Here is a 21,180-nt window from a genome sequence, read left to right on the forward strand (position 1 = left end):
CCAGAACTGTGGCCACTGGAGAAAAGGTTCAGAAGAAGACCTAGAGCAGCCACCACATTCAGGTGCTAAGTGTCTCACCCCATCAGGCAGTGCACAGTACAGTGACAAGAGTTGGGTCCATTTGTCCCACAGGTCAACAGGGACTGACAAGGCAGCAGTCAGCTGGCTCTTAGGAATCAGCTGGCTCAGGTGTCATGATAATGGGCCCCCAGAAGCTGAATCCTGGACAGTTTGGTCCAATGTGAAGCCTTAAGGAGAAATCTCGGAGCATGCTGCTAGGAGATGCTGTGCTGGCCTTCACTGTGATTCTTGGATGAGACACAAGACCAAGGCCTTGAAGGCTTATGGACATTAAAGATCCTCTGGCTCTTTCTGCAAAAGTAGGAGCATTAACTCTGGTGCCCAGCTTCATTCACCTCAACTGTAGCATTGCTGTACATCTGTTACCCAGTGCCAATTACCACCCCAGAGCTGCTGCGTTGCAGTGATGGGAGCAGTTGTCACTTCAGAGGGCATGTCTATAGGAAGAGAGACTCCAAATCTGGGCAGCGACTCGGGGGTGTCTCCAAGAGTGGCAGGGAAGGTGAGCAGAGCATGCCCTTGAGCATGTCTCCCCTTAGAGGCTGGCCCCTTCAACGAAAACAGCCTTGCTCTCACTCGAGGAGTTCCTCACTTGGTAGAGGCCTGTGGTTTCAGTGCTAAAGATCCCCTCCCTGGTTAACAATGCCGGTTTGGGTTTTTTTGCTTCCTCACAGGGAAACCCCCGGTTCACAGAGGAGTTTGTGAATCACCTGGAAACAGAGCTGGAGCAGTCACGTCTGAGGGAGACAGAGACACTGGGCGCACTCAAGGAGATGCAAGACAAAGTGCTGGACATGGAAAAGGTGTGTGTGGGGAGGGAGAAATCCCTGCTCCAGCATCGTTTAAATGTGCAGTGGGAGTCATGCAGCCTGTGCCCCTACAACTTGTGGTAGGTCTGTTACTTTTATAGGATGGATTGTAAAACCAAGGCCTCTGATGGCTTCAGGGTCATTAAAGATCCCGTGATGCTTTCCATAAAAGTGGAGCTGTTAGCCCAGCCCTCCGGGTCCAGTACCATAGAAGGGTTGGGGGAGAGTGATAGCTTGGTGGTTTGAGCATTGGCCTGCTAAATCCAGAGTTATGAGTTCAGTCCTTGAGGAGGCCATTTAGGGAACTGGGGTAAAAAACTGTCTGGGGATTAGTCCTGCTTTGAGCAGGGGGTTGGGCTAGATGACCTCCTGAGGTCCCTTCCAACCCTGATATTCTAAGGGTTCTGCCTACGTAGACCCTCTCCTCCCTGTAGGTTCAGCAGGATGTGGGATTTTCCATCCTCATCTGATCTGTAGTTAAACAGCTGCTGTGTCCCCCAAGAAGTGGGTGTATTTCAGTGGGGAGTTAAGTGAGCCCTGTTTAGTTTGCAGAGTGCATTGGGGTCTCTCAGGATGAAAGGCAAAGGGATCAGATTCTCAGCTTCTGTAAATCAGCATAGTGCCATTGACTTAAGTGGAGATAAGCCAGTTGATGCCATTTGGGGATCTGGCCTGAGATACTCACTGGTGCTAACTGATCTGTTCCATGTGGATTTAGGCTGGTGAAGTGCATGCCTGATGTTTAATTGTACTTCATAATCCTAAGCAAAGGAAGTCCTGAGCTAGACTCAGTCTTCCTTTTAGTGGGGCCTGAATCAAATTGACAGCAGCTGCTGTGTGTATCATAGTGATTAAAGTGTCGGGGGGGCTTCAAGCACTTATATGGGGAGTTGAAGATGAACTGTGTTCCTGGAGTGCAGGGGTTCTAACGCTTCCTTGCACTGCAACCCCCTTCTGACAACAAAAATTACTACACGACCATCAGAGGGGGGACCAAAGTCTGAGCCCAGCCAAGCCCCACCACCCCAGGGGTGAAGCCAAAGGGCTTCAACTCCAGGCAGGGGGGCTGTAACCTGAGCCTCGCCGCCCAAGGCTGAAGCAATGCTAATGCCAGCCCTGGTGACCCCATGAAAATGGGGTTGCGACCCACTTTGGATTCCTGACCCACAGTTTGAGAATTGCTGCCTGAGTGCCCTTCAGCCTGAAGGATCCCACAGCACTTAGCTTTATGTGCAGAGATCACACCTACCCCACTGAAATGCAGTCACCTTTTGAGGGTGGAGCATTTGTTCAATGGCACAAAGCAACACTAAGGGAGAATTTAGGACCGGAACTGAAGAAGAATGCCAATCATGACCTGTGCAGCCTCTGGCCCAATGGGGCTCTGATCTCACCTGGACTTCTGAAAGGCACTGCTTCCAGTGGTACAGCGCCCCCAGGTGTTCCTTGGTGGTTTCCCATCCAAGTGCAAAGTTGGGCTGATGCTGCCTGACTTGATCACAGCACAAGGCTGCTTCTGCCTGCTTTTTGTGACTCTTACTTTATTTGCCTCACTCAGGCTGCAGTATCTCTAGTACATCTTCCGTTGAATCCATGTCACTAGCAGACAGAGGCAGGGTGGGCCATGCATAGGAGGAGTCAGGAGACCTTTGAGCGTTTTCTCAGCTCTGCCACTGACTTGCTGTCTCGCCTTGGGCAAGTCATTTCCCCTCTCTGTTTCCGTGGGATCCTTGAACTCAATCAAGGCTTCTGGATGCTGCTATAAATTAGTAACCGGTGGCTGTTTTTGCTCAGCCTGAATCCTCTGCTGAGAACAGGGTTGTATCACACACACACCCTCCTCGACTGTTTGGGGGTCATATTAAGAAGGCTCTCTACACTACACAGCATCCATCTGGACCCATTCACTGTCCCCATGGACACTGAACCCAGACAGGGGTCTCATGCAGACAAGATTTTCTGCCCACGTTTCTTTTTCCTTGGCCATCCTGCAATAAGTGATTGTACATTTGATTTATTTTTTCCTTTGCGGTCGCAACTGGGATTAGATTTGAAAACCTCTGAAGATGGTTATCAGAGCGTGATTAAAAATAAAAGCAGCTAGATAAACCCTCCCCTTCCAGAAAAGGCCTTGCCTTGTAACCATTTCCTTCCTGCATGGTTGTAAGTTGCACGTCAGCGCACTTTTGTGCTTCGCAAAACCAGACCAGTTCTGTCTGCAAAACCTGGCAATGGGAAGGTTATGCATTTACTGCCGGGTCAGTTTCAGGTTTGGCCAGCAATCCTATGGGAGCAAGAGAGGGGCAGCTCAGAGGGTGAACATGGTTCTAGTAGAACTCTCACACAGCAGACCTGACCCAAAGCCAGCAGACTTAACTACTGAGTGAGAGATTGGTGCAAATCCAGTTTATATCAAAAAACCCACCTGTGGGCACTAATCTGCTCCCTCTCAAAGCGCCTTGGAAGAAAGGCCAAGAGCTAAGTGGCCAGGGAGACAGAGCTCCCCTTGCATCGGGGTCACCGGTTATACCATGGTCTGCTCAGTGTGTTGGGGCCAAGCCCGGCCTGGTTGCAGATCTGGTTAACATGGCAGAATACATGCTCCCCAGCAGTTTGCTTGTGCCGTTCTGATCCTGCTGAGAGCAAGGGTGGTAGGAGGGAAGGAGTTAACTATCCAAGGCTTCTTGTCCCAGGCTGGGGTTGTCTCCTCCAATGGGCTCATTGAGGGGGAGAGGAGCTGGCTGTATTGGAGCTGGCATGGTCAGACTGGAGTATACGATAGTGCTCCGCCAGCTGTACTGTCCAAATTCAAGTCCCAGCCTCTCCAGTCCAGTGGGGTTTGTAATGTTCCCGAATGCACTCAAGCCTCCTTTCAGGGGAGAGTAGGGGCTGAGTTCAGGATATGGAGCCTTCAACGTTAGTGGGAAGGGAAAAGGCAAGGAGTGGCCTCCTCAGCGCACACTTAGTAAAGCGAAGCAACCTCAGCTAAGTAGGTTCAGTCCAGTCCTGTACATGGGACTCCCCCATTGGATGCAGATGAGGCTGAGTGCCACAGAGATTCACCAGAGGGTGCCACGGATCATAGCCCAAGAGCCAAAGATTCCCCGCCTCCTCCACACAGCACGACCCATCCATCAAGACACCTTCAGGGCCCCAATCTAAGCACCTCACAGTTACCTATTGAATTCATCCTCCCAGCACGGCAGGGAAGGATCATAATCCCGACTGGCCTGAGGTCACCCAGAGAAAGCTGGGAAATGGATTTTCTATTATTAGTATTATTATTCATTAGGTATAGTACAGTAGCACCTGTCATGGCCCAGGACCTGCTTGTGCCAGGTGCTGTACAAACACAGAACAGAGAGACAGTCCCTGCCCCAAAGTTTGAAATCTACTAAGTCTGAGTCTAGCGCCTTAATCGTAGGACCATCCTTCCTCTCTGCCTTGCAGCCTTGCTGTGATCTAGCCAGAGACTGGGCCCAAATAATTCCCCCCCTATTATAAGTCCTCCAGACATTGGTGGTGCTTGAAGTCTGATGACAGACCTGGATCTAAATGCTGCAAAGAATCCCTGTCCTTATAGTAGGCTGACCTGAATGCCAGATCCCCAGCCCTCCACTTTTGGGGGTGGTCTGCCCGGATCTGAATTTCTGTACCTTAAATCTAACCTCTAGCTTCTCTAGTTCAGGCTTAGCTGATGCTGGAGAGCCTCATCTTAGCTAATCAGCGCTGTGAGAATCAAGTCCTCCCACCCTTTTAACACCCCGACAGGCCCTGAACCAGCCCTTCCTGCTGCAGCTTGAACTGCCCCGACCACACTGGAGCAGCATGTGAGAAAGCCCATGGGGGCTTGTGAGCTCAAAGAATGACTCAGGGCCTCACCCTCCACCCAACACATCAGTGTGAAAACCCCTGAGGCGTGGGGTGAGGAAAGAGCCGGACCACATGTAGCCCCGTGTGTTTGTGTGTGACACTACTGCTGGGTCCGCATTTGTCCTAGGAACAAGAAGTTCCCAGGGTTTATTTGACTAACGGATGTTGCAGTCTTACCAGACAGATGTGTGATTGCTCCATTTTAACTGAGGTCACCGCTTCCCCCCTCTCCCATTACACACACAGATCTGTTCTCTCTCCCGAAAGTCCCATGAAGCAGAGGGAGAAAGAGGAGCAGCTGCTTCTGCTCAGGAAAGACCACTTTGCACACAGTTGGTGGCAGGGTGGTGTTTTCTCACTGTTGATTGATATTACAGTTTGACCTCCAGGCTGCAATTGGTGACCAGGGCCCATTGTATTATGCGCTGTGCACACACAAGACTAAGATGTACAGCACCTAGCACAACGAGGTCCTGCTCCATGCCTGCAGCTCCTAGGTGCTACCTGATACACTAAATAAATAACACCACCTGTCCCTGCTCCTAGGAGTTTGCCGTCTAAGTATAAGATGAGGGATGGCAGGTAGATAGAGAGGGACAACGGGGCAACCTAGTGACACTTGAGGTGGTTATGATTAGTGGCATGAGAAGAGATCAGTATAAGCCAGGGAGCTGCTAGGAGCGTTGAGCCCAGGCAGATGAAGGGGATGATTGTGATTGTCTTCTAATGTGATATGAACCCCAGGTTTCATGGTGGGTGCAGGGCCCCTGGCCCCCAGGCACCAGTTCAGAAGAGATGAACTCACAATCACCAAACTTTATCTGGGCTCCCCCCCCCCACGCTTCCCCTGCAGCTGCCAGCACGTGATTTCTGCTCCAGCAGAGGTGAGATAACACCTCATCTGATTGCTTTCCTGCTGAGCGTGGGGGCAGTATCTGAAACCCACTGGAAGCCTTCCCCTGCCTGTGCTGTGTATGTGACTCACTCAGCAGTCACAGAGCTCCTTGGGTGGCTTTGTCTGCACTGGCAGCCACAGCCTCCGCTGCTGTAAATAGGCGCAGCTCTATGGACTCCTATGGAGCAGCCCTGATTTATATCAGCCAGGGATCCGCTCCTGGGATTTCAGCCATGGGATCAAACCCAGCATAAAGATGGTTTCCACCAGCACAGCTCACCCTCGTGTAGAGCCTAGATGAGCTCCACCAGGTCTGCCCTTGTGATCCACACTGTTGCAGCTTCTGCAGGCTGAAACCACAGTGTAGACAAGGCCTCAGCTCACTGCTCCCTAGTGTGTCATAGAAAAGCCAATTGGTTGGCCACTCTTTCCAACAGTACCCAAGGGTTGATGAGAGTTCAGAGGGGCGCTGCTCGGGCTGTGCCTTTTTCCTTCTGTATCTGGGGGTTTGCAGAGCGCGCTCAGCCCTGCTGCAGTTGTTATAGTCAAGAAGTGGGTGTAAACATGAGCCCCTTCTTGCTGCCCAGGCTGGCTTGTCCCTTTACAGCAGTGAGGCTATATGGACTCCAGTGGAATTCCACCATTGTGAGCAGAGAGCCAGACCCCAGGTCTCTGCCCCTGCTCTGATCTCCCCACTTTGTGCTGCTCCGGACAAATCCCAGGAGACAACATCTCCAGGAGAGCGAGCTAGAGCCTGTTCTGTCTCCTGAACCATCAGCCAGCGATCTAGCTTCTCTAGAACAGCCACCGTGTTGGGGACTTCACTTCCAGCAGGGTCAGGTCCAAACTTGGCTCTCTCTAGATGGGATCGGGTTGTGTCCCCACCATGCCAGGGCTAGAGCTGCCCATTAGTCCATACTGCTGTCCCTCGTGTCAGGAGATCCCACCAGTAGGAAGCTTGGAGCCACCTGGGATATCCTTCTTTGTCCTCTACAGCCGGGGTGGGAGTGGGGCCTGCTGAACATCAGGGGGTGAGGGTGGCCTTGGGGTTTCAGGGAGCTGCTTCCAGGAGCTAGCTGGGGGTCACACAGAGTAGAATGTCACTCTGCATCCCTGCAGCACTTCCAAAGGCTCCAACCTTAGCCCCAGATTATCTGAGTGCGGGGCTGTGGAGTTTGTTCCCTGCCCGTGCCCACAGAGCCTGGATGTGGAAAGATGGGCAGCACAGTGCAGTGGTCAGAGCAGAGAAGCCTGTGCTGCTGAGGTCCCAAGCTGACTCCCTCTGCTCCCACCTCCCTGCAGAAGAACAGCTCGCTGCCCGATGAGAACAACGTGGCCCGTTTGCAGGAGGAGCTCAAGGCATTGAAGGTACGCGAGGTGGCGGCGCTGAGCTCACTCAAGGACCTACAGCTGCAGGTGAAGGATCTCAACGACAGCTGGCAGGTAAAGCCCCCTTTGTTGGCTCCACTCAACCCCAGGGCAGCTACACATCCCCGACCCCAGCACATGGGCAGAGACAAACCCCCACCAGAGATACATCTAATTAGCTAAAAGAACAGGAGTACTTGTGGCACCTTAGAGACTAACAAATTTATTTCAGCATGCGCTTTCATGAGCTACAGCTCACGGTAGCTCACAAAAGCTCATGCTAAAATAAATTTGTTAGTCTCTAAGGTGCCACAAGTACTCCTGTTCTTTTTGCGGATACAGACTAACACATCTGCTACTCTGAAACCTGTCTAATTAGCGATTATCTTTGAGAACTCATGGAGGACAGGGGAGGTCTCAGAGGACAGGAGAAGGGCTGACACAATATCTGTCTTTAAAACTTTGATACCTGGAAAGATACTGGCACAAACTATTAATCAGTTTGTTAGCACCTAAAGGATAATAGGGTAATAAGTAATAACCAACCAACAGTGCCAAACCAACCTAATTTCCTTCTTTGACAAGGTTACTGCCTAGCAGATGCAGGAAAGCTGTAGACATGATATTGTGATGGGTTAGACCCCCCTTTGGGATGTCACCTGATGTACTGGGGTCTCACTGAGCCTCTCCTGCTCCACCAACCTGGATTTCCTCTCCCAGTTTTGCTGAATGAGGCTCTCTGGCCTCTTGCAGCACACACACACACATAGATGGGTAGGGCCACCCCCAGCTGCAGACACCGACTGAAGTCAGCTCTGTGTGAGAGGATTCACCCACCACTCACGTGCACACCCCTTTTAGGGGAATAAACCCAAAACAATATGAAGATTGCCTACTATCTGGCGGGCATTCCCCCCAGTACACATGTAGTTGTAATTGTTACATAGTCAATATTCTTAACTTTAGGTACAGAAATGATACGTGCTTACAGATTGGATAATCACATTCAGTAGATCATAATCTTTCTAATGATACCTCACATGAGCCATCTTGCATAAAGAATATCTTAGTTATGCCATATTCGTATCATAATCATATTTCTATGAAGAATATGGGGTGTAACGTCACAGATATGTCTTGATTTTAGTAAAGCTTTTAACAATCTCACAAGGCATTCTTATGAGCAAACTAAAGAAGTGTGGTCTAGATGAAATTGCTATAAGGTGGATGCACAAGTGGTTGAAAGACTGTAACTCAAAGAGTAGTTATCAAAAGTTCACTGTTAAACTGAGAGGACGTATCATGTGGGGCCCCACAGGGGTCAGTCTTGGGTCCAGGACTAGTCAATATTTTCATTACTGACTTGGATAATGGAGTGGGGAGCATGTTTATAAAACTTGCAGAAGTCGCCAAGCTGGGAAAGGTGACAATCACTTTGGAGGACAGGTTTAGAATTGAAAATGACCTTGACAAATTTGTTGAAATCCAACAAAGACAAGTGCAAAGTAATGTACTTGGGAAGAAAAAATCAAATACATAAATACAAAATGGGGACTGATTGGCCAGGTGGTGGTACTACTGAAACGGTTCTGGGGGTTATGGTGGATCACAAATTGAATATGAGCCAACAATGACTTTGAGAATGTCAGTTACTTAGCCAGAGGTTATGGGTCTGTTCCAGGAGTGGATGGATGAGGTTCTGTGGCCTGCAATGTACAGGAAGTCATAGGTGCTGACTTGGTTTTGCCAGTGGGTGCCCCGTCCGGGCTCTGCCCTCTTCCCCAAGGCCCCACCCCCACTCCACCTCTTCCTACCCCCGCTCTGCCCCATCCTCCTACACTACCCTGAACGCTTCCTGCCTGCCAACCCCCTCCCCTAAATGCCTCCCCCCGCAGCTCACTCCTTTCTGCCCCCTCTTGCCTTAAGGTTGAGTTGAATGTGCTGGAGGGGGGCTCTGCCAGTTTTGAGGGGAGGCTATTTTCAGCATATTTATACACTTTCATTCTAGTTATTGAATATGTGTCTATCATTGGTATCTCCTGATGTTTCCCACTTCTTGCCCTCCCCGTGTCTCTTTTCCCAGCTCTCTCTCTGCTCCCCATCTCCTGGTGGCTCTGTTTAGTGCCAACTCCCACCCACACACTCAAAGCAGCTCCGTCTCCCCCTCCCAACCCCATCCTGTGGCCAGCCCAGAAACTGCCCCCCCGAGACAGAGGCCTGGTCTACACTACGCGTTTAAACCGATTTTAGCAGCGTTAAACCCATTTAACGCTGCACCCATCCACACAACGAGGACCTTTATATTGATATAAAGGGCTCTTTAAACCGATTTCTGTACTCCTCCCCGACGAGAGGAGTAGCGCTGAAATCAGTATTACCATATCGGATTAGGGTTAGTGTGACCGCAAATCGATGGTATTGGCCTCCGGGCGGTATCCCACAGTGCACCATTGTGACCACTCTGGACAGCAATCTGAACTCGGATGCAGTGGTCAGGTACACAGGAAAAGCCCCACGAACTTTTGAATTTCATTTCCTGTTTGCCCAGCGTGGAGCTCTGATCAGCACTGATGGCAATGCAGTCCCAAATCCAAAAAGAGCTCCAGCATGGACCGTGCGGGAGATACTGGATCTGACCGCTGTATGGAGAGACATATCTGTTCTAACAGAGCTCCGTTACAGAAGACGAAATGCCAAAGCATTTGAAAAAAATCTCCAGGCTACGATACAGAGTCCACAGCACAGTGCTGCGTGACAAGCATAACGGAAAGCCAAAGAATCAAATGGACGCTCATGGAGGGAGGGAGGGGGTACTGAGGATTCCAGCTATCCCACAGTCCCCAGCAGTCTCCGAAAAGTATTTGCATTCTTGGCTGAGCTCCCAATGACTCTAGGGTCAAACACATTGTTCGGGGTGGTTCAGGGTATACTTGTTAATTTACCCCCCTCCCCCCGGTGAAAGAAAAGGGAAAAAAATCATTTCTTGACGTTTTTCAATGTCACCCTATGTCTACTGCATGCTGCTGGTAGACGCGATGCTGTGGCAGTGAACAGCAGTATCCTTTCCCCTCCCCTTCCCTCCCCTCCCTGGTGGCAGACGGTACAATATGACTGCTATCCGTCATCATCATCAGCCCATGAGTGCTCCTGGCTGGCCTCAGGTGAGATCGGCTGGGGGCACCTGGGGCTAGCCGATCTCACCTGACTGGTGAGATAGAAAAATAGAAATGATTCCCAGTCATTCCCAGTAGATGGTACAGAACGGCTGTTAACTGTCTTCATCATAGCAACTGGGGGCTGAGCTCCATCAGCCCCCTCCCTTTCATGTGTAAAGAAAAGATTCTGTACTGCCTGGACTATCATAGCAGCGGGATGCTGGGCTCCTCTCCCCCGCACCGTTTAGTGTCCTGCCTGGACTGTCATAGCACCGGGAGGCTGCCTCCCCCTCATTTTATCTCACTAACAAGTCAGTGTTTCTTATTCCTGCATTCTTTATTACTTCATCACACAAATGGGGTGTCAGAGAAAAACTCAGTTCTCGCTTTTTTGTTTGGGTGCAGCAAAATCAAATACTTTATTATTTGTCCAGCAATTGCAATAGAGGGAGGGAGTGCCCTAGGACACTGGGTCGCCCCAGTCCCGGACAGGTCTCTCAACATGTAAACAATTACAGCAAGCATTTATACCTTTGTTACAGACAATAACAAGCAATAATGTAGACAATAATGAGCAACAGGTGCATTTTGTTTATACATGGGCTATCCTGCTATCTTATTTTCCTCACTTCTGAGTGCCAGTCTACATATTTGATTATCAGTGCAAGGTCGTGATAGCTTCTCACACAGTTCTTTCCTACTCACCTCACACTATCCTCGCTTCTACAAATCTCACGTCATTAGGGTTACAGCTGGCCTAACTCTTGCTAACACACTGACATGCATTAAGATCCCCTACAAATCCTTGTCAATTCTTTCCCTTCTTCCACAGGGGGGACACTGCCACGGTAGCCCAGGAGGGTTGGGGGAGCAGGGAAGCAACGGATGGGGTTGTTGCAGGGGCACCCCCTAGAATGGCATGTAGCTCATCATTTCTGCGGGATCTGACATGGAGCGGCTGTGCTCTCTGGTTCTCTGGTACACTCGTTCTCTAGTACACTTGCCCCATATTCTAGGCAGGACTGACTCTATTTTTAGATACCATAAAGGAAGGATTGACTCGGGGAGTCATTCCTATTTTTGTCTTTGCGCCCCTGGCTGACCTCAGCCAGGGGCACCCATGACAGCAGCAGACGGTACAGAACGACTGATAACCATCATCTCATCGCCAATTTACAATGGCATGGCAGACAGTACAGGACAACTGATAACTGTCTCTGCTATCTTGCAAAGGCAAATGAATGCTGCTGTGTAGCGCTGCAGTACCATGTCTGTTAGCAACGTCCAGTAGACATACGGTGACAGTAAAAAAAAAAGCTGAACGGGCTCCATGGTTGCCGTGCTATGGCGTCTGCCAGGGCAATCCAGGGGAAAAGGGCGCAAAATGATTGTCTGCTGTTGCTTTCACAGAGGAAGGAATGAGTGACGACATTTACCCAGAATCACCCTCGACACTGCATTGGGATCTCAACCCAGAATTCCAATGGGTGGGGGAGACTGCGGGAACTATGGGATAGCTACGGGATAGCTACCCGCAGTGCAACGCTCCGGAAATCGACGCTAGCCTGTGGGGAGGATGCAGCTAGAAGTACTGGTGGTGTGTTGCTCTTCCTGTCCCTCCACACATGCAGAGCCCCAGGACCTGTGTCAGAACCGTAGGGGCTGGGAGCTCTCAGAGACCGTGGGGGAGGGTTCAGGGCACAGGCAGGGTCCGTGCTGAGGGAGGCTGTTCATGTGCACCTGGGGCTGCAGTGAAGAGCCCCTCTCATCTTTGGCCGATGCCGGGCGCACCCGACTGGTTGGACGGAGCACAGGGAGGGGGCAAGCTGCTGACCCCAGCCCAAATTCACTCATCAGACACAAGGGCAAACTTTTTTTAAAGGAGCCATGTCCTTTGGTTTGGCACCCTGCCCAGCACTAAGGGAGTCTGCAGCTGGTTTCTCCTGGCTGGAGTGGGGCACAGGTCCTGGAGGAGACACCAGGGTGGGCTGAGAATGGCTGGTTCAGTCCTCAAGAACCCCCCAATCTGTACTCCCCCCCCAGCAACTCCCTGTGGCCAGCCGAAAAGCTGCCTGCCCGTCTTCCCCTAGCCCCCTGCCAAGAAACTGCCCACCCCTCTGCAGCTTGTCCCCCTAGCCCAGCTCCCTCTGTCCTGAAAATGAAAAGGACTCCCTCCTGCCTGTGGTGGGAGGTCGAAGCCCGCTGGGAGCTTTAACTGCCACAGGGGAAACAGCTGATAGGATGGGACTTGGCGCCAAACAGCTGATTGGCTGCAGCCAGCCAAAGAGCTGATGGGGGCTGCTGCGCATGCTAAATAGCTGATTGGCAGTTGCCAACAGCTGATCTCCCTGGTGGGTGCTAAGCACCCACTAATTTTTTTCCGTGGGTGCTCCAGCCTCGGAGCACCCACGAAGTCGACGCCTATGCAGGCAGTCAGACTAGATTGGGAGATGTCCAAGTGATCTCCATGCCGGAATTTAACCTTGAGAGTGAAGAGAACAAAGTAAGAGGGGATACAGCCATGGACAGAAGAATTGACATAAGGAGGAAGGGTAGTGTAGATACCAGACTAACAGGTGATGCTGGTGGTAGAATGTCTGTGCCTAACAGGGTAAAGAATGTCAGTGAAGCCAAACGGCAAAAATTAAGATGTCTGTACACTAATGCGGGGAGCCTAGGTAACAAAATGGAGAAACTAGAACTACTGGTGCAGGAAGTGAAACCGGATATTATAGGGATAACAGAAAAACATGGTGGAATAGTAGTCATGACTGGAGTACAGGTATTGAAGGCTATGTGCTGTTTAGGAAAGACAGAAATAAAGGCAAAGGTGGTGGGGTAGCGTTGTATATCAATGAGGAGGTTAACTGTAAAGAAATAAGAAGTGATGGAATGGACAAGACAGAGTCTGTCTGGGCAAAAATCACACTGGGAAAGAAAGCTACTAGAGCCTCCCCTGAGGTAGTGCTTGGGGTGTGCTACAGACCACCAGGATCTGATTTGGATATGGATAGAGACCTCTTTAATGTTTTTAAGGAAGTAAACACTAATGGGAATTGTGTGATCATGGGAGACTTTAACTTCCCAGATATAGACTGGAGGACAAGTGCTAGCAAGAAGAATAGGGCTCAGATTTTTCTGGATGTGATAGCTGATGGATTTCTTCACCAAGTCGTTGAAGAACCAACAAGAGGGGATGCCATTTTAGATTTGGTCTTGGTGAGTAGTGAGGACCTCATAGAAGAAATGGTTGTAGGGGACAACCTTGGTTCGAGTGATCATGAGCTAATTCAGTTCAAACTAGATGGAAGGATAATCAAAAATAGATCTGGGACTAGGGTTTTTGACTTCTCAAGGGCTAACTTTAAAGAATTAAGGAAATTAGTTAGGGAAGTGGATTGGACTGAAGAACTTGTGGATCTAAATGCGGAGGAGGCCTGGAATTACTTTAAGTCGTAGCTGCAGAAACTATCGGAAGCCTGCATCCCAAGAAAGGGGGAAAAAACCATAGGCAGGAGTTGTAGACCAAGCTGGATGAGTAAGCATCTCAGAGAGGTGATTAAGAAAAAGCAGAAAGCCTACAAGGAGTGGAAGAAGGGTGGGATTAGCAAGGCAAGCTACCTTAATGAGGTCAGAACATGTAGGGATAAAGTGAGAAAGGCTAAAAGCCATGTAGAGTTGGACCTTGCAAAGGGAATTAAAACCAATAGTAAAAGGTTCTATAGCCAGATAAATAAGAAGAAAACAAAGAAAGAAGTGGGACCGCTAAACACTGAGGATGGAATGGAGGTTAAGGATAACCTAGGCATGGCCCAATATCTAAATAAGTACTTTGCCTCAGTCTTTAATAAGACTAATGAGAAGCTTAGGGATAATGGAAGGATGACAAACGAGAATGAGGATATGGAGGTGGATATTACCACATCTGAGGTAGAAGCCAAACTTGAACAGCTTAATGGGACAAAATCGGAGGGCCCAGATAATCTTCATCCAAGAATATTAAAGGAACTGGCGCATGAAATTGCAAGCCCATTAGCAAGAATTTTTAATGAATCGGTAAACTCAGGGGTTGTACCGTACGACTGGAGAATTGCTAACATAGTTCCTACCTTTAAGAAAGGGAAAAAAAGTGATCCGAGTAACTATAGGCCTGTTAGTTTGACATCTGTAGTATGTAAGGTCTTGGAAAAAATTTTGAAGGAGAAAGTAGTTAAGGACTTTGAGGTCAATGGTAATTGGGACAAATTACAACATGGTTTTACTAAAGGTAGATCATGCCAAACCAACCTGATCTCCTTCTTTGAGAAGGTGACAGATTATTTAGACAAAGGAAATGCAGTAGATCTAATTTACCTCGATTTCAGTAAGGCATTTGACACGGTTCCACATGGGGAATTATTAGTTAAATTGGAAAAGATGGGGATGAATATGAAAATTGAAAGGTGGATAAGGAACTGGTTAAAGAGGAGACTTCAACGGGTCGTACTGAAGGGTGAACTGTCAGGCTGGAAGGAGGTTACTAGTGGAGTTCCTCAAGGATCGGTTTTGGGACCAATCTTATTTAACCTTTTTATTACTGACCTTGGCACAAAAAGTGGGAATGTGCTAATAAAGTTTGGAGATGACACAAAGCTGGGAGGTATTGCTAACACAGAGAAGGACCGGGATATCATACAGGAAGATCTGGATGACATTGTAAACTGGAGTAATAGTAATAAGATGAAATTTAATAGTGAAAAGTGCAAGGTCATGCATTTAGGGATTAATAATAAGAATTTTAGATATAAATTGGGGACACATCAGTTGGAAGCAACAGAGGAGGAGAAGGACCTTGGGGTATTGGTTGATCACAGGATGAGTATGAGCCACCAATGTGATATGGCCATTAAAAAAGCTAATGCAGTTTTAGGATGCATCAGGCGAGATATTTCCAGCAAAGATAAGGAGGTGTTAGTACTGTTATGTAAGGCACTGGTGAGACCTCATCTGGAATACTGTGTGCAGTTCTGGTCTCCCATGTTTAAGAAGGATGAATTCAAACTGCAACAGGTTCAGAGATGGGCTACTAGGATGATCCGAGGAATGGAAAACCTGTCTTATGAAAGGAGACTCAAAGAGCTTGGCTTGTTTAGCCTAGCCAAAAGAAGGCTGAGGGGGGATATGCTTGCTCTTTATAAATATATCAGAGGGATTAATATTAGGGAGGGAGAGGAATTATTTAAGCTTAGTACCAATGTAGACACAAGAACAAATGGGTATAAACTGGACACTAGGATGTTTAGACTTGAAATTAGATGAAGGTTTCTAACCATTAGAGGAGTGAAGTTCTGGAACAGCCTTCCAAGGGGAGTAGTGGGGGCGAAAGACATATCTGGCTTTAAGACTAAGCTTGATAAGTTTATGGAAGGGATGGTATGATGGGATAGCTTAATTTTGGCAATTGATCTTTGATTATCAGCAGGTAAGTATGCCCAGTGGTCTGTGATGGGATGTTGGATGGGATGGGATCTGAGTTACTGCAGAGAATTCTTTCCTGAGTGCTGGCTGGTGAGTCTTGCCCACATGCTCAGGGTTTAGCTGATCGCCATATTTGGAGTCGGGAAGGAATTTTCCTCCGGGGCAGATTGGCAGAGGCCCTGGAGGTTTTTCGCCTTCCTCTGCAGCGTGAGGCATGAGTCACTTGCTGGTGGATTCTCTGCAGCTTGAGGTCTTCAAACCACAATTTGAAGACTTCAATAACTCAGACATAGGTTATAGGTTTGTTATAGAAGTGGATGGGTAGGGTTCTGTGGCCTGCTTTGTGCAGGAGGTCAGACTAGATGATCATATTGGTCCCTTCTGACCCTAAAGTCTGTGAGTCTATGAGTCTAGATGATCATGATGGTCCCTTCTGGCCTTAAAGTCTATGCGTCTACTCTGAGTGTAATGTGATGCAGTTATGAAAACAGCTCTCATCATTCTGGAGTATACTACCAGCAGAGTTGTATGTAAGACTTGGGAGGTAATTAGCCCCTTCTGCTCAGCACCTGTGAGGCCTTAGCTGGAGTCCTGTGTCCCAGTTTGGGGCATCATATTTCAAGAAAGATGTGTACAAATTGGAGAGATCTCAGGGTGACCAACAGATAATCAAAAGTTTAGAAAACCTCACCTGTGAGGAAAGGTTGAAGAACTGGGCATGTTTAATCTTGAGAAAAGAAGGCTGGGATGGGGGATGTGATAACAGTTTCCTTTCCCGGGACCTATGCTTAGGCCAGTCCCTTTTGGGTCTCTTCATACCCAGCCCTGCTGCCCACAAACTCATCTGCCAGCCAGCCTGCACACCACAGATCTTTAGGCTTTCTGTCCACTGACCATAACTGAAGATCCTAGGGACAGATCTCATAAAGTTTTTCCAACCCAACCAGCATAGTGAGCCCTGCACCCTTACCCCATTTGTGAAGATATTCTCCCATCAGGATGCTGGCTTTCATTTAGGTCACACCCTCGGTCTTTTGCACACCCCAAAACCTTTTCCTATCAGCCTCAGGTCAATTCACACTTAAGCAGCAAAGCCATATTGATTAGTTCCTAGTCCCCAGTGTCAAACCCGTCCATCTGGCTGCGTGCCTCTATGGCTTTGGGACTGTCAGTGCAGGGATCATGACCGGACCTCACAGGAGTGCAGTGGGGCTGAACAAGGCTTGAGAAGTACTGTGGGACCCTGGTTGGAGAGGCCCATGCAGGTGAGGAGCAGGGAGCTCCTCAGGTTGGTGTGTGAATCATGACATGGGGGAGCACATTCACCCTGTGCACCCCTCCACTCCCCTAGGCTCATCTGTCACGGACAGGCGGGCGCTGGAAGGAGTCCCCCCGCAAGAACACCATGAACGACCTCCAGGACGAGCTGATGACCATTCGCCTGCGGGAGGCCCAGGCCCAGGCCGACCTCCGTGAGCTGCGGCAGAGACTGGTGGAGCTTGAAACCCAGGTGAGGCAGTTGGCAGGGCAACGAGCCAGCTGGGTCTGGAGCGCTCCCATGGGAAATGGGCACACAATCCTGACATACCCCCGGGCAAGGTCCCCTGACAGCAGGGAACAGTGGGGAGAGGGGTGGGGTTGGAGTGTAGTTGTGTGGGTAATGGGTGTGGGGGGAAGTATGCAAGTAAGGAGGCGGGGGTGTTGTGGATGAATAAGGGGGGCTGCAGTTGAGGGTGGGATGTGTGGGGCATGTGCTATGTATAGAGAGGGGAATGTGGGAAGGGTGTGTAGGGAGGGGGATGTGGGTGGGGCATGGGCGGAGTGAAGGGAGGGAGATGTGAGAGGGACGTAAGGAGGTGATGTGGGTGGTGTGTAGGGAGGGGAAGTGGGTGGAGCCTAGGGAGGGGGATGTGGGTGGGGTATGGGCAGGGCTTAGGGCCGGGGTATGGGTGGTGAATAGGGTGACGTGTGGGCGGTGCCTAGGGACAGGGATGTGGGCAGTGCATAGAGAAGGGGGATGTGGGTGAGGCGTAGGGAGTGGGAAGTGGGCGGGGTGTAGGGAGGAGATGTGAGTGGGGTGTGGGTGAGGCATAGGGAGGGGGATGTGGATGGGGTGTGGGCGAGGCATAGGGAGGGGGATGTGGGTGGGGTGTAGGCAGGGCGTAGGGAGGGGGAAGTGGGTGGGTTGTAGGGAGGTGCGGGTGAGGCATAGGGAGGGGGATGTGAATGGGGCATGGGGAGAGGGATGTGGGGGAGACATAGGGAGGGGGATGTGGGTGAGGCATGGGCGGGGCGTAGGGACGGGGATGTGAGCGTTACATACAGAAGGGGAATGTGAGCAGTGTGTAGGCAGGGGGATTTGGGCAGGGCATGGGTGGGGCATAGGGACGGGGACGTGGGCAGTGCATAGGGAGGGAGATGTGTCGGGCATGAGCGGGGCATAGGGAGGGGATGTGGATGAGGCGTAGGGAGGGGATGTGAGCAGTGCATAGGGAGGGGAAAGTGGGCAGGGCATAGGGAGGGGGATGTGGGCAGGGCATAGGGAGGGGGATTTAGGCGGGGCATGGGTGGTGCATAGGGAGGGGGGATGTGGCCAGTGCATAGGGAGGGGGATGTCGACGGGGCATACGGAGGGGGAATGTGAGCACTGCTTAGGCAGGGGGATGTGAGGGGGCATGAGTGGTGTTTATGGAGGTGGTGTGTGGGCGGTGCGTAGGGAGGTGGGGGGGGCGTGTACTGTGTATTGGAGGGGAATGTGTATCTTGTGCTGGGGGAGTGCGGGGCATGTACCGTATATTGGGGTGGGGGCATGTACAGTGTGGCTGTGTGCAGAGTGTGGGGAAGTGGGTGAGTATGTGGGCATGTACAGTGTGTTTGGATTGGGAGGTGTGTACAGTATGTTGGGAGTGTGGATGTGGGTACAGTGTGTTGAGGGTGGTGAATTTTGCAAGGCATGAGCAGCGTGTTGGAGTATATGGGCATGTGTAGTGTGTTCGCAAGTGGGTGGGCGTGTGAGTGTGTGGTATGTATTGAGGGGTGTTGTGTGCACATGGAGTGCAATCCTGGAGTGTGGCGGTACTGGAGGGTGCACTAGGGAGTGGCTGTTTGGAGGGGTGCACTGAGTGACTGTCAGAAGCTGGGGCTGGACAGTGATGGATCACTTGCTAATTGCCCTGTTCTGTTCTTCTGGTGAAGCATCTGGCACCAATCACTTGTTAGCAGACAGGCCACTGGGCTAGATGGACCATTGGGCTGACTCACTATGGCCGTACTTATAGGGATGGGAGTGCAGTTGGTGTTGGAGGTGTCTGCAGGGGATGTGGGGATGTATTGTGTGTGCATGGAGCGTGGGTGTGCATTGTGTAGGGGTGCAGTTGGGATGGATGTTCGAAGGCTGGGAATGTGAGTGTGGTGGGTATTTGGGGGGCTAGGGGAGTGGGTGTTGGAATGAGGATACAGTAGAGGTGCAGTTGTGGGGTGTATTGAGTGGCAGGTGCTGCTATACAGTGGGGGGATGCAGATGTGAGGAGTGAGTGTGTATTGCATGTGCATGGAGATCAGTTATGGAGCATGGGTGTGTATTCTGTGGGGGATGTGGGTGTTTGCAGGGTGGGAATGGGGGTGCAGTTGGGGATGAGGGGTGTATTGGGCGTTTACACACACACACACATTAGGGGTGCAAACACCTAGCCATAGGAGCCATAGGGCTGGAACCCCATGTGTGCTGCGAGTAGCCATGGTGGAATGACCTGTCCCCTGAGCTCTGTTCCCTGTCTGTCTCCCCCTGGCACCCCAGGATCAGATTCACAGTAATCTGCTGAACCGGACGGAGCAGGAGTGCCTAGGGCTGCAGGAGAAGCTGCAATACCTCACTGCCCAGAACAAAGGGCTGCAGACGCAGCTGAGCGAGACCAAGCGCAAGCATGCGGAGTCCGAGTGCAAGGTGAGCGCCAGGCGGGGGGCACAGGGCCGACCTTACCCATACGCAAAGTACACAGCTGCATGGGGCACCAGGAAACATGGGGCACCAAATTTCTAGGTGTCCTGCACAGCTGCATGCTGCTCCAGCCCCTGCTCCGGGTCTTCCCCAGGCCCCCCGCCTCTGCCCCGCCTCTTCCCTCCCCACTCCACCCCTGAGGACTGCAGCAGGGCCAGGCCTGAACTCACCGGCGGTGGGAAGTACAGGGACCTGGCCCCAGCCATGCCGCTGGTGAATGCTGGGGGGTGGTTCCCCCCTGCTCCCCCCAAGCCAGCCCACCCCCACAGAGGCCTGGGGCCAACCCGCCCACCCCCACGGAGGCCTGCCTCCCCCCACGAGGGGGGCGGGGAAGGCTGCATATTGCCCCAGAATAGCTAGGGACAGCCCTGGAGGGGCGGCCACAGCAATGCAGTGGGGATGGCCTGCTCCAGCCCAGGAAACTGTCCCCTGTGGTGCCCTGTCCCAGCCAACTCTGCTCTGCTTGCACTGGGTGAAATTCACCTGGCTGCTTTTCAGGGCTAGGTGGCAAAAAGCCAGCACTGTCAGCCCCCAGGTGTGGCCTCCAGACAGTGACTCTAACAGCAGCGGGTGCAGAAATCCTCTCCCCAGACCTGGGATTCACAGCTCCCGATGTGCTGACTCAGGAACCCCTCCTGCTCTGGGGATAAGCTCTGGGGGACAGAGATCAGGTGGCCCACATCTGAGCTTCCCTACCTGTTTTGAACACAACCCCACCTGTGTAGACCTGGACCCAGCAGGGCAGACATGGTTATAGTGCAGCCCGTATGCAGGTGGAGGGGGCTGTACCCCAAGCTAATGTAGATGAATTTCCGGGCAGCAGAATCTGGGTGGTTTCTGCAGCTCTGACACACATTGGGGGTTTGTGGTGTCTTCAGCAGGGGCATAGCATATCCTCGAGCTGGGTCTTGGCAGATTTGAACCCTCCCCTTGCTGAGTCCTGTTGTTCCCCCTGCTGTTGCGCTGGCACTAACACTATGTGTTTGACACCACAGAGCAAAGAGGAGGTGATGGCCGTGCGGCTGCGGGAGGCCGACAGCATGGCAGCTGTGGCAGAGATGCGGCAGCGGATCGCTGAGCTAGAGATCCAGGTGAGGGAAAATAACCAGCTCACCCAGGCATGTGTATCTGTGTGAGCACAAAAACCACACTCCTGCTCCAGGGCCTCTCCTGATCCCAGCTGGGGGTCAGGAAGGGATCTCTCAGTGAGATGGGAAAGGGAAACAGCTGTCACCTTGGCATCCCTGTCCCATCTCTGTTCCCAGTCTCCTTTGGACCAAGCTTGGTTCTCTCCCCACTTCCCACAGAGGGAAGAAGGGATGATCCAGGGCCAGCTGAACAACTCGGACTCCTCCCAGTACATCCGGGAGCTCAAGGACCAGATTGATGAGCTCAAGGCTGAGGTGAGTGCAGTCCCCACCCTGAGTGCTGTGTGCATTATGGGGGCAGGGAGCGACTTATCAGGCTCCCCCTTGTCCAGGGTCCCGCCAGAGCATCTTGGTCCCCTGTGCCCGAGTTTAGACCTTGGGATGAATATCAGTGTCC

The 21,180-nt window shown here is 51.2% G+C and overlaps 1 protein-coding gene across 9 annotated transcripts in view; it reads left to right on the forward strand.

Moving 5' to 3' along the window:
• Positions 1-21,180, forward strand: part of EVI5L (ecotropic viral integration site 5 like) — a 97,974-nt gene that overhangs the window by 55,037 nt on the left and 21,757 nt on the right. For 7 of the 9 annotated variants that reach the window (XM_030545342.1, XM_030545349.1, XM_030545341.1 and 4 more), the window contains 6 exons: positions 756-884; positions 6,961-7,101; positions 16,990-17,148; positions 19,435-19,581; positions 20,631-20,726; positions 20,901-21,038. In XM_030545342.1, the coding sequence (XP_030401202.1) occupies positions 756-884; positions 6,961-7,101; positions 16,990-17,148; positions 19,435-19,581; positions 20,631-20,726; positions 20,901-21,038 (810 nt within the window). The remainder of the gene's footprint in view (positions 1-755; positions 885-6,960; positions 7,102-16,989; positions 17,149-19,434; positions 19,582-20,630; positions 20,727-20,900; positions 21,039-21,180) is intronic. The other 2 variants (XM_030545345.1, XM_030545346.1) reach the window with 1 other exon arrangement.

Source organism: Gopherus evgoodei, unplaced genomic scaffold (genome assembly GCF_007399415.2).
Source record: "Gopherus evgoodei ecotype Sinaloan lineage unplaced genomic scaffold, rGopEvg1_v1.p scaffold_37_arrow_ctg1, whole genome shotgun sequence".
In the NCBI taxonomy this organism is placed as follows: domain Eukaryota; kingdom Metazoa; phylum Chordata; order Testudines; family Testudinidae; genus Gopherus; species Gopherus evgoodei.